This window comes from Bufo gargarizans, chromosome 2, assembly GCF_014858855.1.
Source record: "Bufo gargarizans isolate SCDJY-AF-19 chromosome 2, ASM1485885v1, whole genome shotgun sequence".
In the NCBI taxonomy this organism is placed as follows: Eukaryota; Metazoa; Chordata; class Amphibia; order Anura; family Bufonidae; genus Bufo; species Bufo gargarizans.
The window spans coordinates 46,356,656-46,369,776 of record NC_058081.1 but is presented as its reverse complement, the minus strand read 5'-3'; the positions used below and the strand labels follow the sequence as shown (position 1 = coordinate 46,369,776).

General features: G+C 43.6%; 1 protein-coding gene across 1 annotated transcript in view; it reads left to right on the top strand.

Annotated features, from left to right (window-relative positions):
- Positions 1 to 5,861, top strand: part of FKBP8 (FKBP prolyl isomerase 8) — a 46,809-nt gene extending 40,948 nt beyond the window's left edge. The window contains exon 9 of the mRNA XM_044278873.1: positions 2,983 to 5,861. Coding sequence (XP_044134808.1) covers positions 2,983 to 3,069 — 87 coding nt within the window. The 3' untranslated portion in view covers positions 3,070 to 5,861. The remainder of the gene's footprint in view (positions 1 to 2,982) is intronic.
- Positions 5,862 to 13,121: the final 7,260 nt, after the last annotated feature.

The window sequence follows — 13,121 nt, the reverse complement described above, 5'->3', positions numbered from 1 at the left end:
ACTGCTGCATGGAGGTGTATACTAAAGAGGTAGTCCTGGATTTTACTATTGATAGCCTATCCTTAAGATAGGAGATCAATATCAGATTGGCAGGGATCCAGCACCCCCACAGATCAGCTATTCTTCAGTAGCCGCAGCATTGAACTACACAGCTCCATCCAGTGCACAATGGGGCTGTGCATTTCTGGTGCTGGAGCTACCCCAAAACTGCTGATTGGCAGGTATGCGGAGTGTCAAACTGCCAGAATCCCAAATCTTGGACTACCCCCCTTTAAAGGGAACCTGTCATCAACTTTATGCTGCCCATACTAACGGCAGAATAAAGTAGAGACAGGTGAGTTGATTTCAGCGGTCTGTCATTTAAAAGTGAGTGGTTGCCGAGAACCAACATCACAATGATTGCCGACTGGGCCTGGAAAAGAGTCACGGCCACCTGAGAAGAGTCCTGGCTATTTATGATTCCTGCCCACCTGCTGATGACTGACAGGCTTCTACCTAGTTTTCTCCCTTTCTCTCTAGGAGAGAACTGCCAACCATCAGCAGGAGATTAGGAATAACCAGGACTCTTCTCAGGGAGATTTGACTCTTCTCAAGGCCTGGGCTGCAATGATTATGCTGCTGGTTCTCAGCAATCACTTACTTTTACCTGATGAGCGACACACTGCTGGATTCAGCATTTCTATCACTACTTTATACTGCCATCAGTGAGATCAGCAGAAAGTTGATGACAGGTTCCCTTTAATATCTAATTGCAGCAGTGAACCTTTAAAGAATAGGGGGACACAGCGGGACGCAGGAGCGAAATTTAAAAAATCAGGCAGGGTGGCAGCATCAGCCGTGGGTACCCAGCAAATAAAGGTATTTATCTCAATAAAAAAAACATGAAAGGTCCTCTTTAATAACTTTAACAACTAATGTGCATAGATGTGCTAAATTATGTGGCTATATACTTCCCAGTGAATATCTGCTTAGGCAACAATTGGTAAGTAGTAGCTTGTATTCTCTCTCTTACCCAGATGCCTGTATTTGTGAGTTATCCACACCCTTCTGGTTCTAAGCTGTGTCATGTGACTCACACACTGACTCTCCAACTGATGTGTGGTGTGGACAGGAAGTCAGAGAAACTGACTTCCTGTCCACACATAAGTCACTGATAAAAAGTTAACCCTTCATGACAATTTACATCATCAACCTTTCTAATGGGCCAGCATAGTGATTGTGCTTCATCAAAGGGGTTGTACCAAATATATGGCCACACACGACTCAATATAGATTATATAGTTTATCTCAGCCAGAATAACACACACACGTAATCCAAAGCAGAGAAAATTCTTGGTTGTGAATACATTTATAGTGGCAATGAAACATTTTCCATAGCATACTACACAATTTACAGATGCACACTTTAGCTATTGGTAGTTTTCAGCAGATTATGAATGCTTGTATGGTTTTTATTCCCTAATTACTCAGCCCTGGAATCTAATCTTATGTTCCTAGTGTAGAATCCATAGGATGTGCAGGAATGGTGTTTGACTGTCATAGATCTTCCATTGCTGGTGGCTTCATAGAGGAATCATACACCAGTCCTAAATTATTATTTTCTGCACAGAACTTTGTCCAGATATTACACAATGCGGTAATATTGCATCCTAAGGCTATCCAACCAGCAGGGATCCATTGTTAGATCCAGCATGTTTAACATTATAAAATCCATATCCCTATGGTGGAGGATGGTGAGTGTGTGCAGAAGGATGACACAGGAACTACAGTGACATGTGAAAGGGTCTAAACAATCACGTACAGTGCAAGTTTCTTTCATTCTGTGTCCAATAATGTAGAGGGCACTGGTTACCGAACTGCTGTATCATGTGGAATTTAAAAGGGATTGTCCACCATTTTTCAGATCTTCCAGAGTGTCTGGACCTGCGATGGTGGTCATACTTACATGGTCCCTCTGCTGGGTTGTGGCTCCATCACTTCGCCACCTGCTCTGCAGCTCCTGGGTGTGCCCGCATCAACATCCTGTTTGACATGGGTCATGTGACCACTGCCTCCAATTACTGACCTGCTCCCTTTGTGCCATGTCAAATGGTCCTGTGATGCAAGAAGAGCTGGTCACTGCTGCGGCCAGCGATTGGCGGCAGTGGCACCAAACAGGATGTTTACATCAAGGGATCAGAGAGAAGCAGCCAAGGCTGGGGAGTGAAGGAGCTGTGACCCTGTGCCGGGAAGCAGGTTAGTATACTTCTCTGACAGGTGCACAACCCCTTTAAAGTGTTATTTTGTACAAACTAGTGATTAGGTGATAAACCTTAGATCGGTGTGGGTCTGCCCATTGGGATCTCCCCAGTCATCAGCATAGATGACCCAGAACCTGATCCCCTCCAGCTATATGATTGTGGCATGGAGGTCAAGCATGTGTCTGCTATCCAACTGCTCATATAGTATTTACATACAGTGGATTTTCCATGCAGAATATCACCACGCGTACTGAAATCTGCCTTCCGTTATTTTTGGTTGGACTTCTGCGCTGTGGTGTGGGCTTTTCTGCTTGTGGATTTAAAATCCGTCTTGTGGTGGAAAAGGGTGACAGGACCCTTTTTGACAGGTGGCCACACATGGATTAGCCCCACTGATTGGAATCTGTGGCAGGACACAAGGGTCAGGCTTTATGCCGCTGTGTTACACATATGCTTAGTGTTTGAATGGTAGCAGCATAGATTCCTGTCCTTTTTTTTTACATTTTAATTTGGCCTTTCTTCTGAAGGTTCTCTAACCCTACGAATGTTGTATGTACTTTTCGGTTACCATTTTATAATCTAGCATTTATTATGTTGTTGGATTAAAAGGACGTTACTGTTTGTGGTAAAATCCATTTTTTTTTTTTACATTTTTAGACTTATGATTGTAATTTGGCTGCTGTATGAGCAGAGAAAACATTTGTCATCAGATATACTGAAATAATTGTTTTCTTTCCCACAGTCTATTTCCTGGAAGTGGCTTTTCGGCGCTACAGCCATAGCAATAGGAGGTGTAGCCCTTTCTGTTGTGATAGCGGCCCGCAATTAAGGTGGCATCCTTTGATTGAGGACAGAAGCCATTTTCTGTACTGCGAAGATCTAGAGGCATCAAAATTTCTCCTACCTTCACTCTGAAAGAAACTCTCTTTAAGGTGCCGTGTGCAATCGATAAAGATATTCTATGTGATACTTAGAAACTATTTTTCTGAACTAATGCCTTCTCGTGTGTCGCCTGTCAATTACTGTGAAACAGTGCAGCTTCATCACAGAGTGCTTGAGAAGCTACAGACCTGGGATGAACTCCATACAGTGCTTGATGTACCTGGAGAATGAGGAGGATGTTCTTGTTCTGTATATTTAGTGAAATGTTTATTCCAAATTCTTCAGAGGATTGTTTCCGCCAAAGAATGTTGAGGTCGGTCTGTGGTGGCGGCAGGAGCTGATCCATAGCTACGTTCTGCCCAAGAGACTCTGCACTGCATCGTAAGGCATCTTCACAATCAAGTCATTTTGGTAGTTGTTGCACAGTCATTGAAATAGAAGACCCTGCAGGTTACAAGCTGGACCTCCAGGTAATATAGGTGGCCCCAGTACGTAGTGCTCTCTCTGAATATTCAAGATTATTTTGGAAATGAAAGCTAGATGTATATTTATTAAAGAAAGTTTAATAATGGCCTCTGCATGCAACCTCAGATGGAACGGATTGTGAATCTAAGGTTTTCCTTAGTTGATAGTACTTTAATGGGACCATCCGCCCTGCGATTCTAGAAAACCCTGTGGGACCACATTCCATTAACCCTATCAGTCTGCATTGTTTGCATCTGTTGACATACTAGTATGGATTTGGCATTGCCATATTTAAAAAAATATAAATCCTTCTGGTGAGTCTTCAGCCCAAGGGTCAGTGATTCCAGGCCATTAAAATAATTGGATTCGCACAGGGGCATGGTGCCATTTGGTGAACTTTTAAAGGGAATGTGTCGTAAGCATTTAGACCACCAAACCACCACCCTCCTGTTATCTAGGCCAGTTCACAATGATAAGCTTCTATATTAGGAATCGGCAACTTCCGACACTCCAGCTGTTCTGAAACTACAACTCCCTGAATTCTCATTTCACTTCTATGGACGTTACAAGAACAGCCGTGCATGCTGTTCTACTGTATATTCTGGCAGATTTGGTATAACTGAGAAAAAGAATGTGTAACAGTGTATTCAAATCCCAGTAAGGAGTCATGAAGGTGAAGTCGTTTTGGCCAGTCCCACTCCTTATGTGACTGACATCCCTCAAGTTGGGATATATTATTACAAGCCATTTCTCCTGGAATCTGGCACTGTACTGACCTCAGCTTCATCTGCACATGCCTCAGGTGCTGCTGGAGGTGGCTTGTGATGAGGTACCTGGTATGTGGGACATCACTCAAGCCACTGACTACTCTGGAGAGCGGCTTGACCCTATGACGCCTTCCAGACATTTGATTACAGCGTTCAAAGTTCTTTTTCTGTGTTAAGGTGAATCTGCCAGAATATAGAAGATTAGAGGGGTTGTGTCACTAATATAAATGTACCCCACCCAACAGATATATCACTGTCCTATCAGATATATCACTGTTATTTCATTTTCCCTAAATACCTTTATTCTAAAGTTATTAGCCTATCAGTTTTGATTTCAGTTGCTGTTGGTTACGTCCTGTAGTGGAGCCTTGTAATACAGGACGCACATGCTCACAGCACTTCTTTTCCTTCCCTGCAATAACCACTCCTCTATATGCAGGGTCAGGGATGGATGGACAGACGGACAATAGATTGACATAATGATGGACATTAGCACACGTTGCATCTGGTATAAATGCAGTTGAGCATTTTGAATATGTGGAACGGTTAGTGTCACATGTCCTGCTGATGTGAGGACACATCTCACTGCCCTAAGGCATGATGGGACAGCAATCACATTGACAAACCAGAAAGTAGGATGCAAGCCTGGGGGGAAAGAGAAAACTGCAAGTGAGGTACATTTAAAAAAAAAAAAAACAATCCAAGTAGGAATGGAAGCTAGAGTATTTGGTGAAAATAAACTTTAGAGTGAAAAGTAGTTTGTGAACACCCCCTTTAAATACTGAGAAAATAGGTGATAATCCTGAGCGCTGCACGATGTGCCTGATGAAGTCGGTGGTTCGCCGGCGAAATGTGTCACACTGTGTACATTACAGTGCATGTTTTATTGTTCAAATAAAGGTTTTTATTTACACAGTGCTCTAGAATATCGCCTATTTTATCAGTGTTTGGCCTGTTTCAGCCAGGCTGTGGAAGTCCCTTGGAGGTGAAGAGCTGTAGTCTGTAGAGAAAGAATATTTGCTGTGCCCACCCCACAGATATGCCACATCTCCTGCACATATCCATCCGGTAGATGCAACTGATTTGTTTTATTGGTGTTGTCTTGTGTCCTATCTGTTTTCAGAATATAGAAGACTTTCATTGTGAACTTGTCAAAGTCCTGGATAACACATGGTTAGTGGTTTGGGAACCTACATGCTAGTGACATGTTCCCTTTAAATTCCTGTATAGAGAACACATCACCAGCAGGGCGGCTTAGTTGTACCAATAAGAAAGTGTTAATGTACAGACAATGCTGGCCCTAAGATGAGGGGTGTAGTTCAGGTTCTATAGGTCCTCTAGGCAAGTTGCCTACATTGCCTAGATCTAGTAATATTTGGGGACAGAACCTGCTGATTGTGGGGTTGTATTGTAATCAAGACCATTTTAGAGATTATATATGTTAATTAAGTTAAATATATTGTTTTCATTTTACTGGTTAATAAACCTGATTACATTGTTTGATTTATTCATAGTCTGTGACATATTATTCCAAGACTTATTGTGCTAATAATTTCAGAATGTCTTCTGGGAATGTATAGTGTTCAGCTATGGCCAGGGGCGGACTGGGAAAGAATACTAAAAGCAGCCCCGTTTTGTAGGCGGGTCCAAATTGATGGAAGGCAAGGAGAGCAATACTATATTGTGGCACATTATACCGCCCCAACAGAGCCAAATACCACAGTCAATCACAAAATACTGCTAGCAGCACAAAATACGGTACATCTCCAAAAACTTCCACTGGCCAGCCGTAAGGAGGGCCCAGGCGGCCCCCTGGATATCAGCCCACTTGGAAATTTCCCTGTAAGTTCTATGGTCAATCCGCCCCTGGCTATGGCTAGTTTCACGTCTGCGGCTGTCCTTTCCTAAAGCCTACCGGAGTTATCCAGATCAGGCAAAAACTACTGCCAGCCGCAGATGTGAAACTAGCCTTCTTTTATAGTTCTTACTGATGATCTATCCGCTTCTGATCGGCGGGGGTCCGACACCCGGGACCCCCGCCGATCAGCTTTTTGAGAAGGCAGTGGCTCTCCAGCAGCGCCGCGGCCTTCTCACTGTTTACCGCCGTCCCACTGACGTCACGACTAGTATAAACTAGCATGGGCGGGGCTAAGCTCCATTCAAGTGAACAGAGCTTAGCCCCGCCCACGCTAGTTGATACTAGTTGTGACGTCAGTGGGTCGGCGGTAAACAGTGAGAAGGCCGCGGCGCTGCTGGAGCGCCACTGCCTTCTCAAACAGCTGATCGGCGGGGGTCCTGGGTGTCAGCCCCCTGCCGATCAGAAGCTGATGATCTATCCAGAGGATAGATCATCAGTTAAAACAAAGTGCAGAACCCCTTTAAGAACTATAAAAGAAGGCTAGTTTTACATCTGCGGCTGGCAGTAGTTTTTGTCCAAGTGATTCCCGACATCCCAGAGGATAGATCATCAGTAAAAACAAAGTGCAGAACCCATTTAAGATTAGCTACTGTTAAAGGCTGTGGCTTCCCTTCTAGAAATGTAATTTTTTGGGCCCAGACAGACAACGGTTTGCTTGGAAATTATTCACTGTAAGGGATGATAGATTTCTATAAAGAGCATATATCTCTCCCAGTATATTACAGCAGGCTCTTATAATCCCTCACTCTCCATAGAGATCGATTAATGGAATACGCTCAGCATTTTTTTGCTGTAAAACAGTATAGGATGGAGCAGAGGCACAGTAATGTCCATAATTGTCTGCACGTAGGGGGTGAATTGCCAGATGAAACTACTTTATGCATTAGAGCGGTTATTTTATTACATAATGTTACGGTGTACTTTCCCTAGGGATTGGAGCGTTGCTGAGTGCTGCTGTGCAGGAAAACTGTAAGGTTATGTTCACATAGGATGAGGCTGCTGCAGATTTTTCATAGAAGAAAATCGGAGGTGTTTTTCCAGAATTCCACAGGTGCAGAATTCATAATGGAAAAACTCCTGTTTTGCTGCAGGTTTTATACTTTGCATTGCACAAGATAACACGACATGCTACAGAGGAGAGATGAGCAAATCGATTCATTCATCAAAACAGACTCCCCTTTGATTAACATCTCTCCTGGGCCCTGTACCTTTGTCCTGAGTAGCAGCGCATGCGCAAAGGGGGTGCTGCTGCCACAGCCGCACAGATGCTGACTATCCATGTGCTTGGAAGTGTAGCAGTTTATGCACAGTTGGCATTTGCACTGCTCCGGTAGAAGCAGCAGAGCCTCCGAGTAATGCTGCAGGTTGACAGGTCCAGGTGAGACGTCCAGCCCTGTCCATCAAGAGGGAGCTTCTTGAGCAGCAGGAACAGTCTTCCGCTACTCAAGAAGTATTTGAACACATCGATTCACTGATCTCTACTACAGAGTTTAAGACAGGTATCCTCAAACTGCAGCTCTCCAGCTGTTGTAAAACTACAACTCCCACAATGCCCTGCTGTAGGCTGATATGTGTAGGCTGTTCGGGCATGCTGGGAGTTGTAGTTTTGCAACGGCTGGAGGGCCGCAGTTTGAGGATGCCTGGTTTGAGATCTGCACTGCAGGTCAATTTATATACATTTTTCGCAGCAGATTTTTCCAGAGTGTGAATGAAGTTTTCTAAAATCCCTCCGCCTTGCTGGTACTGTAATATGCTGTGGATTTTTCATGTGCGAATCCACAGCATATACTCCACATGCACACATACCCTCAAGGTGCTGCAGCAACTATACTGGCATTTTGGCCCCTCATTCTGAGGATTGCTGGGGGGCCTGGTCATCATATTCCTATGATCGACAAGTGATATACGTGCAAAATACTTGAAAAAGTGGTAAAATCTGTTGTAATGTTAAACGAAAGCACACAGTGAAGTAGATCAAGAAGTGTATTTTTTTATTCAGATCATGGCAATACATGGCATATTTTTGCCCAACCTGCAACATTATTAAACTAGCATACCATCAACAATAAAAAATGCACTGACTAGAGAGTGGAGGTAAACGGAACTGATTTATTAAATAAGTACCAAATACAACTTAACTTAAACTTTTAAGAGCCCAGTCATAAACTCAGACTCCAATATAAATATATACATATCTAAATCTCAGAGTCCATTCCATCACGGGACGACTATCCTTACTTCACCCAACATCAATCACGGCCCCACATACTTGCCATACATAAGGGTGGGCGGGAGGGGCACACAGGATCCGGCTCCACAGGCAGGTTCAAATCAAAGACAAGCCCAGCCTGCGGAGCACGGACAGTTATAGTCCCCTCAGCCTCCCATTAAACCAATCAGCTGCCGTCTCCAGGGCTCCGCTAACCTTCCCCTGGGCTATCATAGGCCAAAATTCCCACCAATTGTAGGGTGCTCACCGGGCAGAATTATTCTTCTGCCCAGTGATCCCACAAAAGCGGGAAACCCTTTTCCCGCCAAAAATTGCCTCCCAATAACTAACTATCTCCGGGCAGACAATCCCACAGGACACACAGCCATCAGGCAAATGCCAGTATGGCCATGTGTCCCCCTCCATAATGTCCGGGGGCCCCTCAGTACAACAGGCAGAGTATCAGGTCACATCAGAATTGCCCTTTGGGCTTGAATAGTGTCACCATAGCCTGCATCTGTGATAAATTCTGTAATTTGTATAAATGGTCAGGCAGTGGATTAGCTGCAAGTTCCATCCAGGAAATCCACAAAGTTGCAATAACGATGCATGTGAATGGGGTTGCAAAAACTGTAAACGTTTAAAAATCTGCAGCATGCCCTATTTGCTTTCAGATGTTGCTCACTGCTAGTGTTACATATGACATGGACAGGAAACTGTTAAAGCAGTTATCATCCTCATGAGCTAGAGAAATCACATCCCTTTTCAATTGCCTTGTAGGTGGCATCAACAGTATACATGTGCCATTTACAGCAGCAGGTCTGAAGTTACTTAAGCCTGTATTATGGCCCAGAGCTGTATTCGCAACTCTGCTGGTTGTCACTGGAAACAGCGTAAAAGCTTGTCAAAGTAAAAAATATCTTTGTGCTGTGTTAGCCAGTAAATAGAAAATTTTAGATTCTTTAGTTGATACCTTTTAATGACTAACTGAGAAGATGTTTACTAGAGATGAGCGAATTGATACTAAGGAATTTAAAGAGGGGGGCAAATCAACAGACAACCATGGCACACCAACCTGACCAAAAAACTCCAGGACTGCTGAGCGGCGATGGAAGAAATGCCATTCTAAGGATCACTTCACTACATATAAGCAATCACTCCTCATATTCAAATCCTCACTCGCTGATGCAAAACAGGCCTACTTCTCATCCCTCATATCTTCCCTGTTCCACAGCCCTAAACAACTTTTTAGCACTTTTAACTCCCTTCTCCGTCACCCAGTGCCCCCATCCTCTCCTTTCATCTCAGCTGAGGACTTTGCCACATACTTCAAACAAAAGATAGTTGACATTTGAGAAAGCGTCACTGCATAGTCCACAAGACTCTCTACACAACTGCTCAGTCCTATTCTCCCAAAACCCGCTTCTCCACCACTACAGAAGAAAAACTCTCCATTCTACTCTCTAGATCACATCTCACCACCTGTGCACTTGACCCAATTCCATCCCACCTCATCCCTAACCCCACCACAGTTTTTATTCCAGCCCTAACTCATTTCTTCAACCTATCACTAACCTCTGGTGTCTTCCCCTCTTGTTTTAAACATGCTACCATTACATCCATCCTCAAAAAGCCTTCACTTGACCCATTTTCTTTGTCCAGTTATTTCCCCATATCACTTCTTCCATATGCCTCAAAGCTACTTGAGCAACATGTCCATTCTGAACTGTCCTCTCCTCCCTCTTTGACCGACTACAATCTGGCTTCCGACCACACCACTGAACTGCCCTTACCAAAGTCACCAATGACCTACTAACAGCCAAAACCAAAAAACATTACTCTGTCCTCCTTCTTCTCCTTGAGCTGTACTCTCCCTTTGACACTGTTGACCACTCCCTTCTGTTACAAACTCTCTCATCTCTTGGCATCACTGACCTGGCCCTCTCCTGGATCACATCATACCTCACAGACTGGACGTTTAGCATCTCACACCACCTCCTCGTCTCATTCTCTCTCTGTTGGTGTCCCGCAAGGCTCTGTCCTAGGTCTTCTGCTCTTCTCTATCTACACTTTCGGCTCGTGACAGCACATAGAGTCCCATGGCTTTAAGTATCACTTTTATGCTGACAAAACACAAGTCTACCTCTCTGGTCCAGACATCACCGCCTTACTATACAGAATCCCACAATGCCTATCTCCCATATCCTTCTCCTCTCGCTTTTTAAAACCTAACATGGATATAACAGAATTCATCATCTTTCCCCCATCTTGCTCAACCCCCCCAACAGACCTATCTATCATAATCAATGGCTGCACACTCTCCCCAGTAAACAAAGTCTGCTGCCTTGGCGTGACCTTGGATTCTGCCCTGTCCTTCCAACCGCACATCCTAGCCCTTTCTACCTCCTGCCGCCTTCAACTCAAAAACCTCTCCCGCATCCGCACTTTCCTCAACTTTTGAGTCTGCGAAAATGCTTGTACATGCCCTCATCATCTCCCGCCTAGACTACTGCAACATTCTCCTATCTAGCACTCTTGCACCCGTCCAATCTATCCTCAACTCTGCTGCCTGACTAATCCACCTCTCGCCCTGTTATCCCTCTGCCAATCCCTTCACTGACTCCCCATTGCCCAGCGAATTCAGTTCAAAATACTAACCAATACATACATGGCTGTCCACAACCTGTCCCCTCCCTACATCTCTGAGCTACTTTCCCTATACATCCCCCCCCCAACAAGCAATCTCCGATCCTCACAAGACCTCCTCTCCTCTTATCACCTCCTCCAACAATTGCCTCCAAGATTTCTCCCGTGCATCCCCATCCTCTGGAACTCGCTACCCCAACATATCGGACTCTCACCTACATGGAATCCTTCAAAAGAAATAAAAAAAAACACCTCTTCAGACAAGCCTTCAACCAGTGACCCTGCTGCCTCTATACCACCATGATCAGCTTTACACTCTCCTACTGTGTCCTTCTCTCATACCATGTAGATTGTAAGCCCTCACGGGCAGGGCCCTCTCTCCTTCTGTACCAGTTTGTAACTCGTCTTTGGCTTTGTTTCTCATAATAGCTCTACTTGGAATAGAAAGGAACTGTACAAAAAAGATGGTTTGCATCTTTCTCTCAAAGGAACAAATGTACTTGGTGAACAACTCCAAGAATTTGCGAAAGAGTATTTAAACTAGGAAGGGGGGGCAAAAGAGTGAAAATAAAAGTCCAATTGCCCCCCGAAACAATGCCAGAACAGGTCAGAAGCACAGAGGGTAAGAAATGATAAGCTCCGAGTCCTCTCTACAAATGCTCGCAGTTTAGGTAAAAAAATCAATGAACTTGGGTCAATAATGGCATCTGAGAATGTAGATTTAGTGGCTGTTACGGAGACATGGTTTAATGAAAGAAATGACTGGGACATAACCATACCAGGGTACTCTTTATACAGAAGATACAGAGAAGGCAAGAAAGGAGGAGGAGTGGCCCTGTATGTGAAAGATAGCATTAAATCTAACCTAATACAAGTTGGTGAGGCCAACATAGAGTCAGTTTGGGTTACGTTGCAGTTTGCTAATCATGCAGTAACTCGTGTAGGTGTGATATATAGACCACCTGATCAAGTTAAAGAACTAGATGATCTACTAGTTGAAGAAATAGCTAAAATGACAATGAAAGGAGAAGTTATCATTATGGGAGATTTCAATCTTCCAGATATAAACTGGAAAACCAAAATAGCAAGTTCTACCAGGAGTACAGATATTCTAAATTCCCTACTGGGGTTATCCCTACAACAAATGGTTGAGGAGCCAACCCGGAGGGAGGCCATTTTGGATTTGATATTCACAAATGGGGATTCGGTATATGATGTCATTGTAGGCGAAACCTTGGGATCTAGTGATCACCAGTCAGTGTGGTTTAATATAAGAACTGTGAAAGAGTCCCACCACACAAAAACAAAAGTTTTAGATTTTAGAAAAACAGACTTTTCAAAAATGAAATTAGTCATAAATGAGTCCTTATCAGACTGGAATGGATTACATGGAGTCCAGGAGAAATGGGACTACTTAAAAGGTGCATTATTGAAGGCAACAGAAAATTGCATTAGACTTGTCAATAAAAGCAAAAAAAGGAAGAGACCACTGTGGTACTCAGCAGAAGTGGCCCAAATCATTAAAAATAAAAAGCTAGCATTTTGTAATTATAAAAAAAACCAGAGCAATGAAGATAAGGAAATCTACAAGATTAGGCAGAAAGAGGCCAAGCAAGTTATAAGAACTTCCAAAGCTCAGGCAGAAGAAAAACGAGCTCAGTCTATGAAAAAAGGGAAAGACATTCTTCAGATATATAAATGAAAAAAGGAAATTAAAACAAGGAATAACTAAATTAAAAATAAAGGACGGAAGGTATGTAGAAGAGAATAAAGGGCTAGCCGACTGCCTTAATGAATACTTCTGTTCAGTTTTTACAAAAGAAAAAGAAGGACCTCCACTAGAAAGGATGACTATTAAATCGTTTGATGCATGTGTCTTTACAGAGGAAGATGTTCTAAGTTTGCTGTCTAAAGTGAAGACAAATAAGTCACAGGGGCCTGATGAGATACACCCAAAATTATTAAAAGAGCTTAGTGGTGAGCTGGCAAAACCG